At 40.6% G+C, this 12,469-nt stretch overlaps 1 protein-coding gene across 2 annotated transcripts in view; it reads right to left on the bottom strand.

Annotated features, from left to right (window-relative positions):
- The window catches only part of mlxip (MLX interacting protein), a 132,917-nt gene that overhangs the window by 48,599 nt on the left and 71,849 nt on the right, over window positions 1–12,469 (bottom strand). For both annotated transcript variants that reach the window (XM_072587443.1, XM_072587444.1), the window contains exon 9: window positions 9,563–10,220. In XM_072587443.1, the coding sequence (XP_072443544.1) occupies window positions 9,563–10,220 (658 nt within the window). The remainder of the gene's footprint in view (window positions 1–9,562; window positions 10,221–12,469) is intronic.

Below are 12,469 nucleotides of genomic sequence, written 5' to 3' on the forward strand. Positions count from 1 at the left end.
ATGAATTGAAGACTACAATAAAAACATTATTTTTGAGACATCCCATATACACTTTCTACATTATAAATAGCCTCTGCATTAAAAGGAAGAAAGCATTCCGTGTTAGGATGAAGTGAATAGATTAGGTAGGTTAGGAATGACAAATATTTGTAGTTTGCAATGAAACTGCCCATATTGCCACTTACCCTAAAGCTTGCACTCTATTCAATTTTACAAACATATTTGGCACAGAATCCACGGAATATTTAAAAGAAAATCAGTTCCTCCCTTTCACTTTAAAACACCATGCTTAAGAGGGTGAAAGAAATGCTATCCTTTATTACAATAGGAATTGAACATAAAGGGAAGAATGTTATGCTTGAGGTTTGGACAGATTGGACTTATTCCGCTGGAGTTAGAAGCATGAGCATTGATTTGATCAAAGCGTAAAACATTCTAAAGGTCTTAACAAGATTAATTTTGGAAAGAATGTTTCCTCTTGAGAGTGAATTCACAACCAAGGGCACTGTTTAAAAATTAGGTGTTGCCCTTTTGAGCAGATGAGAGTGTTTTTTCTCTCAGAGAATTTCCAAACTTTGGAATCCCTGCCTCTGAAGGCATTTGAGATGCGATTGTCAAATATGTTTTAGGTAGAGGCAGACAGGTTCTTGTTAGGCAAGGGAATCCAAGATGACCAGGGTGGAAACATGCAATCCAAATGTACTCAGTTCAGCCATGATCTTATTGAATGGCACAGAAAGCTAAAGGGGTCAAATGGCTTACTTCAGTTCCTAACTTGTATGCTCGTATGTAGAAGCAGGCTGTTTAAGAAGCATATTCAATGCAAGGACTGAAGTCTAGAATCTAAGTAGACCCTTGTAATTGCTGCCTGGTACTTCTGCAAATTAAAAATACAACTGATACAAAATGGATATATAGACTCTGAAGGGCTATAAGTTACTTTATCTAAGTAATTTGGTAGGTGGTGTATAATGTGGGAAAATCTGAGCTTGTCCAATTTGACAGAAAGAAGAGAAGCTGAATACTATTTAACATGAGTAAGATTACAGATGCTAAAGTACATAGAGGTTTGGGTGCCCTTATAAAAGAACCACAAAGATGTTTACAGTCACAAGAATCACATACAGGCACAGCAAGTGATTAGGAAAGCTTGCAAATGGTTAGTCTGCAAAGCAAGGGAAATGAAGTAGAAAATAGATGAATATTGCTATAGCCCTACAGGGGGAAATGAGACTGCAACTGGAGAGCTGTGTACAGGTTCAGTGTCCTTACATAACAAGGGATATAATTGCATCAGAAGCACTTGAGCGAAGGTTCAACAGACTGACTCCTGGAGTCAAGGCGGCTCTCTTGTCATACAGGTTGAGCAGATTGGATCTATACTCACTGGAGTTTAGAAGAGTTGAACAGGGCAGTTCTTGAGAGAGAACTGTGTGGAAGTCTAGAACTAGGGAGTACAGTGTAAAAATAATAGATCCTTTTGTAAAGGAAGTATTGATAGTATGGGGAGCCTAGGACCAGCATTAAAATCAGAATCGAGCAAGTCACTGAGCAAGGACAAAGTGCACTCTAGGTAGTGGTCTTCAATATCCACACGAAGAGTGGCTTGGCAGCACCATTACTGACTGAGCTGGTCAAGTCTTATCAGGGACAGGTGCTAGACTGGTTCTGCAACATGCGGTGGGGGAAAAACATAATTCATCTCATCCTCACCAATTTGTCTGCTGTGTATGACAATATAGTTAAGAGTGACCATCGCACAGTCCTTATGGAGATAAAGTTCCATCTTCACATTCAGAACACCAGCCATTGTGCTATCACCATGTCAAATGGAATTGACTTCAAACCAATCTAGCAGCTCAAAACTGAGCATCTATAAGATGTTGAGGGCATTAGCAGCAGCAGAATTGTACTCATGGCTCAGTTATCCCCCACTCTATCATTACCATCAAGCCTGACAGTCAATCCTGGTTCAACAAAAGTGCAGGAAAGCACTCCGGCAGCAGCAACAGGCATACCAGAAATGGAGGTGTCAATCTGGTGCAGCTACCAAGCAGGACTACTTGCATGCCAATTTGCAGAAGGAGCATCTGATAGGCAGAACTGAGCAATTCCACAAGCACAGAGCAGGCCTAAGCTCAGTAGTTCTGCCACATCCAGTCATGAATGGTAGTGGACAATTCAACAACTTACAGGAAAAGGAAGCTCCACAAATAACTCCTTCCTCAATAATGGGGAAGCTCAACATGCACAAAAGATAAGGCCAAAGCAGCTATAACAATCTTCAGCCAGCAGTGCTCAGTAGATGATCCTTCTCAGTCTCTCCCAGATGTCCCCAGCATCACTCTTGTCAGTCTTCAGCCAATTTGATTCACTCTATGTGATATCTAGAAATGGTTGGAGGCTCTGGATACTACAGTCAATTTGTGCTTCAGAAATAAACAGCATGGGGTGGCACAGCAGCTCAGTGGTTAGCACTGCTGCCTCACAGCACCAGGGATCAGGGTCCAATTCCAGCCTTGGGTGATTGTGTGGTGTTTGTACACTCTCCCCGAGTCTGTGTGGGTTTCCTCCAGATGCTCCAGTTTCCTCCCACAGTCCAAAGGTGTGCAGCTTAGGTGAATTGGCCATGCTAAATTGTCCACAGTGTTCAGGGATGTGTAGGTTAGGTGCATTAGTCATGGGAAATGTAGTGTAATGGGTCTGTGTGGGATACTCTTCAGAGGATCGGTGTGGACCTACTGGGTCAAATGGCCTGTTTTCACACTGTAGGGATTCCATGATCCCCATTTATGAAAAGACAAGAAAGGATTCTCTCTCAAAGGGTTATGAGATTTTAAAATTTTCTTCCCAGATAAAAGTGGAGAGTGAGATGCATATTCAAAACTGTACTGGAAATATGTTTGTTCAAGGGAGTTGAGCGTCATGGGCAAGGATAGGGTGTGCAGCAAAAAAATGAAGTTACAGCCATAAATCAGCTCAACCCTGATTCTACTGAATAGTGGAGTTGGCTCAATGGGCCACATGGTGTACTCCTGCTCCTACTACTTAAAATCTTCACACTCATGCATCAATTTGCTTTTGACATATTTCCAAACTATTATATCTACCATATATCACATGGCTTGAGTCAGAATTTTATTGCGACAGTTTATGCAAAGATAAATATTTATCTGCTATCCCTCACTTTTTTGGCCTTTCCAAACTATGTGCAAACCAGCAACAGTTTTCAGCACTCCGTCATGACTACACTTGAGCTGTTTGCTAAGCAGAAATAAATCTTGTGACTACTCAAACTCCTCCCCTTGTGCTGCTAGGTCTAAACTCTTGGTGATTCGTGATGATAGAAACTTAAAAAAAAGGTTGGTGGGGGAAAAGATCCAGGAACTAAACCTTATGGACCAAACCCCTCTGTCGTCATTTTGATAGCTATACTGCAGTTCCCCCCACATTTTTTTTTTAAAACAGCTTCCAATTAGAACCCATTGTGCAATAGATATAAATTGAAATAAATGGCTAATAAATAAGAAATCCATAATTGAGAAGCCTGTAATTGAAACAGAAGACTCTAATTATTGCACAAATTCAACCAGCAATTCATACAATGGAATTTAACACCAGTTAGACCTCCACTGCAGAAAAATAGATCCTAGAAACAATCTTGAGAAAGGATGCCAAGGTATTGGAGAGGACACAGAATAGATTTAGCAGAACGGTACAAGGAACTTCAGTTATGCCATGGGAGTACAGAAGCTGAGCTGTTTCTTTAGGAACTTGGCCAACCTTTACCCCCTTCACTGTTGGGGCAGATTACCTGAAGGTGCTGGGAATATGGTTCCAAGGTGCCGGGATGCGTGCAAAACCTCAGGAGGAGCGTATCGCTGAGGTTAGGCTGAAACTGGATTTTTGGGAGCACCACTCCCTCTTTATTGTGGGTAAAAACCTTGTCATCAGGGTGTAAGGCACTCACTGTTGTTTTACATAGCACAGGTCTGGCTCACAGAACCTGTGCTATTGCAGTCACCTGAGCCATCTTCCACTTCATCTGGAGGTCTGAGACCTTATCCACAGGGACACCATGTACAAAGCTCTAGATAACATACCTTTGCGCGTGGCTACATCAAGCTGTACTTAGACCTCAGTACGCAAACACCAAGTGTCACTGAGTGTTGCGAAGGACAGGACTGGCCCCATTGCAGCAGAATGCTCCAAGTATTCCATTGTATATCACCTGCCCTTCGTGAAGAAATTTGCAAACACCTTTGACCACAAGTGCCTCAGGAAGTGGTCAGCATGTAGCATCCTCAAGACTCTGCTAGAAAACGAGGGGGTGGATCCTGTCAGGTTGTTCCCAGAGCAGACTACCAAAGTCATTTGTCAGAATGTCACATCAGCAGAACTTTCCAACAAGCACCAAGACATCACTTAGCAAGTGGTGAGAAGGGCACTTCTTGTGAGATCGTTCATGTATGCCTGAACTCCATGTGCCACTGCATACTGCCCTCAAAGTGGCTGCGGGGGTGTAGAGTCTGTCACACATCTCCCGCTAGAATGTATCTTGGCAAAGGAAGTCTGGAGAAAGATGCAGTGGTTTTTGTCAAGGTTTGCCCCGATCAGCTCCATGACACAGGTCTCTGTGCTCTACGGTCTGTTCCCCAAGATACACCAAGATAAGCATCGACTATGCCTGGAGGATCATCAACTCGGTGAAAGACGCTCTTTGGTCTGCCCGAAAGTTGCTAATCTTCCAGAGCAAGAAGTTGGCATTAACTGAGTGTCACAGACTGGCACATCCCAAGGTCCAGAACTACATGCTGAGGGATGCAATAAAGCTTGGGGCAGCTGCCATCAAGGCACAGTGGGGAAGACCACCATCTCAGGATTTTGTGCTGAAGTTAAATGGGGGGTCCATTCAATTATCAGAACCTTCCAATGCTTCAAATGTAAATAAATATAGTCTTATATAAGAAATAAATGCCTTTGGTTTGTTTGCTGGATAGAGACAAACTCCAATGTTTGTTTTGTTTCTTCATAGGCTACAGCACAGAACTGAACTGCTTTAATGACTATGTATACAAAGATATTTTTATGAATCAGGTATATTTTTGATATCAAAGAGAGAGAAAGAAACTGGGCTGCTCTCCATTCAGCAGAGAAGATTGATTTGACAAGAGTGCTCAAAATCATCAAGGGTTGTGACGAAGTAAAGAAGAACTGCCAATGGCAGAAAAGTCAGTAATCAAAAGACGCAGATAGCGAATAGGCAAATTTACCAGAGACAATGTGAAATTTTTAAAAAGTGAGCCCAGGAAGTTGTTCAACAGAATGCACTGCTTGCAAGGGTGGTGGAAGCAGCAGTACCACATTTCAAAAGTAAATCAGAAAAACTACTGGAAACAAATTACTTGGAAAGAGCATGTAAAGAGCAAGTTGGGACAAGTTCAACCTCCTCAAAAAGCTAGCACAGGCGCGAAAGGGTAAAAAGCTTCCTTCTGGGCTATTCATTCTATAACAGCAATAGAGCACAAAACTATCTGTCACCAGAAATGACTGCTGAGAACAAACAGTATTGAGTCAATAATTGGCTTCCTGAAGTATTTCAGCATTGTCATGTTAAATCCAGAGAAGGCTTCACTTATCAGAATCCAGGTAAGTGGAGAAAGTTAACAGTTTCAAATTAGCTGAAAGCTTTTTAAGAAGCCTTAATTATAGGTTGTGTGACACACAATGCAGAACGCTCAAACATTGAGCCCACAGCATTGGTCAACTTAAAGGTTAACAAATGGTGCTCGAGATAGAAGCTTTACTTTTTGCCAGAGATGGCAGAGAGCAGGTACCTTGTTAAGCTGTTCCCTTTCCTAGTATTGGATTTGGTAAAGTCTACTGTGTTTTAGATTTCAAATATCTAACTTTTTGACTTAACTAAAATTTATCAATCATCCTATTTTAATTCCTAGTGACTTCAAAAGAACATCTGACGATCTAGTATAGTTTCAACTCCACTTTTCTGTCTACAGCCCACGCACCCCAATAACTCTCAACTCCCTGGTTAATCAAAAATCTAAACAGACATTGCTAGCGAAATTCAGCAGGACAGATTAGAGTCACTGAACTCAAACATCGACTTTGCTTTCTCTCTACAGATGCTGCCAGACCTACTGAGTTTCATCAGAGGGCCAGTGCGGATGATTAGGGTGTTAAAGAAGCCTGGGCTATACTAAGACAAGGCATCAGCCCAAGAAAGCCTGGTCACAGTTAGATTGGAGAGTGAAAAAACTTACATTAACACATGTGGATATCCAAGATTAGGAGTCAATTATAGTGGAGAAGCTTCCTCTTTTCAAAGGAAGGTTTACTTGATCTTTAAAACCTCAAGATACTTTGCTTGTTGTTAATTAATCATGGAATGTGATCCATTGTCACCCTCACCAATCAACTTCTGTCATTTTCTTGGCTAGAATATCAGTATTGGAATTATGCAGGATTTTAAGTGGACTGCACTTAATGGCTCAAACCTAAGTTAGCAAGCGTCAATCATCTGTTACAGATATGAGGAGGGGCTAAACTATGCCAGTTGACTCCAGAAACTCCTGCTTTCCAAAGATGGGTTCCTTTTCACAGGACAGGAGAGAATGACAGCCTCAGAGCACTTTGCACTGCTCCACATGGTGTAAACGTGAGCATGCATGGCTATCAGCACCCCTCAGAGTAGTCTACAAGGAAAACAAACAGAAGTGTCAACAGATTGAGATGGGCCACAGGTCTGTCATAGGAAGTGCTAAGTACGCTCCAAGTGTCATGTTACACAGAAGGTTGACTGCCATGCACTCCAAAGTGACTTTACTTTTTATTTTTACTTTACCTACCACTATATCTTGACAGGTCTCGATAGGTGAGATTGACAGAGCCAGCTGACTACTTTGCCTCAGATCACTTTAGCAAGCTTACTTCGGTGGCTCAGCAAGTAAAGGACCCCCACCTGCTGGGATCTCCTACACTGCCTCCTCAGCCTGACAATGGCAATGTTTGGTTCCCTAGCATAGGGGGTGGTGGTATGGCATGGCACCCTAAAGTGACAATCTTTGGGTATCTGCCTGGCACGCCTTTTTGTCACATCTATCCTGTGACGACCCTACAGGATGTTGTAAGTTTCAATCAACTCACTTCTTATTCTTCTACACTCAATGGACATAAGCCTAGCCGGTTCAACCTTTCCACATAAGACAACATACTTATGTCAGGCATTAGTCTGGTAAACCTTCTCTGAACAGTTTCCAGCACATTTACCATCCTTCCTTAAATAAGGTGATTAATATTCTACATTGTAATCCAGAAATAGTCTCAGTGGTGCCCTATGCAACTGGAAAATGACAGTCATAGAGTCAGAGAGATGGACAGCATAGTAACAGAGCCTTCAGTCCAACTCATCAGTGCCGATCAGATATCCCAACCCAATCTAGTCCCACCTGCCAGCACCTGGTCCATATCCCTCCCAACCCTTCCTATTCATATACCCATCCAGATACCTTTTAAATGTTGCAATTGTACCAGCCTCCTCCACTTCCTCTGGCAGCTCATTCCATAACCGTACCAACCCTCTGCATGAAACAGTTGCCCCTTAGGTCTCTTTTATATCTTTCCCCTCTCACCCTAAACCTATGCCCTCTAGTTCTGGACTCCCCCACCTCAGGAAAAAGATTTTGCCTATTAATCCCATCCATACCCCTCATGATTTTATAAACCTCTATAAGGTCACCCCTCAGCCTCCGACGCTCCATGGAAAACAGCCCCAGCCTATTCAACCTCTGCCTAAAATAGTTTTACATTTGATTCTGCTTGCAATAAATGATAACGTTCTATCAATCAGCTTTCTTAAATACTTGGTATATCTGCATATTAGCCTTTTGCAATATATTCCTTGGAGTAATATTCTTCTTTTATATTCTTTGTGCTAAAACGGACAATTTCACATTTTCCCACAATGTATCCCATTTTTTAAAGCTTTGCCCACTCACTAAAACAATCTGTCTTTTCCCTGAGGTAGGGGAGTCCAGAACTAGAGGGCATAGATTTAGGGTGAGAGGGGAAAGATATAAGAGAGACCTAGGGGCAACTTTTTTCACACAGAGGGTGGTACATGTATGGAATGAGCTGCCAGAGGAAGTGGTGGAGGATGGTACAATTGCAACATTTAAAAGGCATCTGAATGGGTATATGAATAGGAAGGGTTTGGAGGGATATGGGCTGGGTGCTGGCAGGTGGGACTAGATCGGGTTGGGATATCTGGTCGGCACGGACGGGTTGGACCAACAAGTCTGTTTCCATACTGTACACCTCTATAACTCTATGACTCCACTTTCCCACCCATCTTTGTGTTATCAGCAAATTTAGCAACCATTTCTTCCTCCCTTAATCTAAGTTATTTATATCTACTGTAAAAAGTGGAGACCTAGCACTGATCCCTGCAGTGCACCACTCATGAAATAAGACTACAATAGCAACTTACCAAAAGGGAATTGCATATTAATTTAAAAAGGAAAATTTGTAGAACTATGGCAGAGGGGCAAGGGAGTAGGAGTAATTACTAGCTCTTACAAAAAAACCGATAGAGGCACTTTGGGCAGAATTGCCTTCTGGGCTGATATAATTTCTACTTAATATATCATTTTGTCTGTACACCCAAAGATAGCATTCAGTTATACAACAGAATGCTCAAGCCCAGACCATGTATCACTTAGTAATGAATTCAAAGGAAATATTGTAACCAGCAAAACAAAAATAATTTTGGGAAATTAGTTTGCAATTGGCAAAATCCATTTCACAGAATCAGAGGAGTGTTACGACACAGGAGACTATTCAGCCCACCATGCCTGCACTGGCTTGTTAAACAAGCTTCATTAACTTGTGCCAACTCCTACTTTCTCCCCATTCCTTTGGACATTGATTATTTGGCTGAAAGCAATGTATGCCCTCTTGACTGCCTCAATTAAACCTGTCTCCACCATACTTAATTCAACTTGCCTGACAAATCTGCTGTGTGGGACTGTATCAAATGGCTTCTGAAAGTTCATGTACCATATCAACAGCATTACCTTTCTTATACCTTTTTGTTAGCTCTTCAAAAACCTCTAGCATTATTTAAACATGATTTCCCCTTTAGAAATCCATGCTGACTCTTCCTAATCAACCACGTTTTTTCAACGTAACTATTAATTCCATCATAAGTAATTGTTTCTGGAAGTTTCCCCACACATGAAAGGTAAACTGACTACTCTGTGACTGCTGGGCTTATACTTATGTTTCTTGAACAAAGCAATAATGTTCGCAACTTTCCAGCATTTTAGCCTCCCACAAGGCAAGTGAAGACAAAGATTGTGGACAGTGTCCTTGTAATTTCTTCATTTCCTTCAAAATTTCCATCACTAGCACAGATTCTTTTAATTTCAGAAGGTAAGCTGCCTGAGATTAACCACCTTGATGAACAAATTGAGTGTTCATTATCCTATATAAAAGTACAAATTGCAATAAACAGACATCAAATTAAAGGTCAAAGTTTTCTTACCTGATGCCAAAAATTGTGCTAAGAAGGCATTTGGTGAAGGAGCAGGTGCTATGGGAACTGGGTCTGACTTCAATGTAGGACCAAATTTCTGGAGCTGTTTAGGAGGCCTATTTCCAAGCCCTGGAGAAGAGCCAGCTTTTGGTACAGCAAAAGGTGTAGAAACACTTGGTGGCTGCATAGTAACATTACAAGGCACTCCTTGTTGTTTTGTGGCAAGATGAAGATTCTGATTTTGGGTGAATGTAGTAGCAGCAGGAATTTGTGTAAACATAGATGAGGCAGTATGAGTAATCGCTGGTGGTGGTGGTGAAGCAGGCAAAGTAAACTTCTGATCCTCTGGTCTTACAAACAACTGGGTATTCAGAGACATGTCGGAAGGCACTTCAGACTTGACTGTTTCTGGTTGCTGGGTTTGGGGAGTCTGAGGTGTTGGTGCATCAGATGGAAACAGTAGCAAAAATGTCTGCTGGTTGTTTAGTGCTGTCTGTGGACGAAACTCTTGACTCTGAGGAAAAGCCGTGAAATTTGAACTACTATTGCCATTGCTGGTATTAACATGATCCATCACTGAAGGAGGACCAGGAGATGGAATTAGTTCCTCCTCAATGTTAACTGACGACATCGTGCCAGTTAGATTGCTAGCCGGCAAGATAGCTTCCTTGAAAAAACATAATTATATAGTAAATGACAAAAAATTTGATTGAGAATAAGTGCTTAGCTGAAGATGGATTAAATTATTCCAACTACATAAATTAAATACAGACAATCTTCTGCCACTCCAAAATAATAGCAGAAGTAAAACTGATAAAGAATATAGTTCTTATTCACTGATTAGAGAACATAGAAGAAATTATTAGCAATGGCAAATGAATGTTTAATATGTTTGTATTCATATCTGCATTTTAAGCAGGGACAGCAACCTGATTTATAAATAAAACAATATTTAGAAAAGATTTTATTTTCTATTGCTAATACAACACCATTTGCAAGCTATCAGGTAACAGGGCTGTAAAGAGGGAGTATTACAGACAAGTTGGGGAAGTCTGCCAGAGAAATTTAAAAATAGTCTGTAGAGGTCAAAATAAAATCCACCAGTTTATTACTCCTAAATCAGGATTATACTTTGTCTATAAACAGCACTGCTGCCCTGTTTTTGCTTTAATATCTCAATAATGTTTGAGTATTTTCTAGCATATTACTCAAATGTCAACAACCATTTTGTTATAATTAATAGAATCTTGTAGTCATATATCCCAAACCAACCTATCAGGAATATTATTGGAATGTCCTATATAACCTCTAAAAACATTTTAGATTTTGTTTTAAAAAGTACAAGATAATTATTTTGATTATAAAACTAAATCAGCTGAGTTCAAAACCTTGCTGATCGAATGCTTCGATGATCCTTTCTTTCCGCTCCTCAGCTGACCCCTTCATTACTTTCTAAAATACATGAATCTGCAGTAAACTGAGAGGAGGTGGGGCATGCTCAGATGCAACTAGAAGCTTTAAACTGTCACAACATATTTTACCACTGAGTGGTGCTATAATTAACTACAAAACATTACAGTACTAGCTGAATCCAGGCACTGCACTGTCAACAAATGCATATTAGCTCTCTCTGTAAAGTGTCACCAAATGAGGAAATCAGGTACTAAAACAATGTAAACAAGATACTTAATTAAATCTCTAACTAATAGCAACACCTGAAATCAGATTTTCTTTCATAGGTTATCATTGCTGTTTATGACTTTCCTGTCGCTGTTCAAAGATCAATATTACCTGAAGGTGAGTCACTATGTAGCAGACCAAAGTTACAATACATATCAGGTTGGACAAAACAACTTTAAAAGGCAGGGACTTCAAGACAGCATCTCTCCATTGCAAAAACAAATTGGTTTAATGTTGGTCAATTCTAAAAATAGTATTGCTGCCATGGGTTTCATGCCTTAGGTATTGTCTGAGGCAGAAAGTATTGATTATTCCTCCAAGTATTCTTATTTAAGTGCAGCCCTACTGATATCTGCATATGGTAATGTAAAAGGACAACCTGTTATCAAATAATAGTAGTACTGGTGATCTGAATTGGATATCTACATCTTTTATAAATGGACATACCTTTTGCACTTCTGAAAGTGGGAATTTTGAGTTAAAATAACACAAATTATTAAGTATTTTCATGTCACAGCAAATGAACAGACATAGCTAAGCTCAAATTTATTTAATTCAACTTGACTACTAATACAAAATAATGAATATTCCCACACGTTCCCCAATTTATTGAGGAATAGGTTTTAACCCCTAATCTCATTCTGAGCCAGATTAAAATTCCATATTACAGTTTTCTGTGATTCAGTGTTACTCTGCCTGACTGCCTATGTCTCCATCCCTATATTTCCTCTTTGCCAGAAAAGAATTAACTTTCAACAAAGAGATGCTGACCAGATGATAGAGGCAAATTAAAAACTTAAGGAAAATGAACACTACAGAAGGGATTTCTATCAAATATACTTTTATTAAGTTTAAATAATGGATTCCTTTGTCCTTGTCCAGAAGTTCCAAACGTTTGGGTGATACATAGTTTCACAGTAATAGAAGCAGGAGTAGGCCATTTGGCCCGTCGAGCCTGCTTTGCCATTCATTAAGATCGTGGCTGATCTACCCATCATCTCAGCTCCTCCTACCTGCATTATCCCCATAACCCTTAATTCCCCTACCATGCAAAAACCCATCCAACTGTGTCTTCAATAGATTTAATGAAGCTGCTTCGACTGCTTCCTTAGGCAGAGAATTCCATAGATTCACTACTCTTTAGGAAAGGCAGTTCCTCCTCATCTGTCCTAAACCTACTCTCCCTAATCTTCAGGCCATGTCCCCTAGTTGAAGCTTCACCCATCAATAGAGGCA

The sequence above is a fragment of the Chiloscyllium punctatum genome, chromosome 17 (genome assembly GCF_047496795.1).
Source record: "Chiloscyllium punctatum isolate Juve2018m chromosome 17, sChiPun1.3, whole genome shotgun sequence".
NCBI classification, from domain to species: Eukaryota; Metazoa; Chordata; class Chondrichthyes; order Orectolobiformes; family Hemiscylliidae; genus Chiloscyllium; species Chiloscyllium punctatum.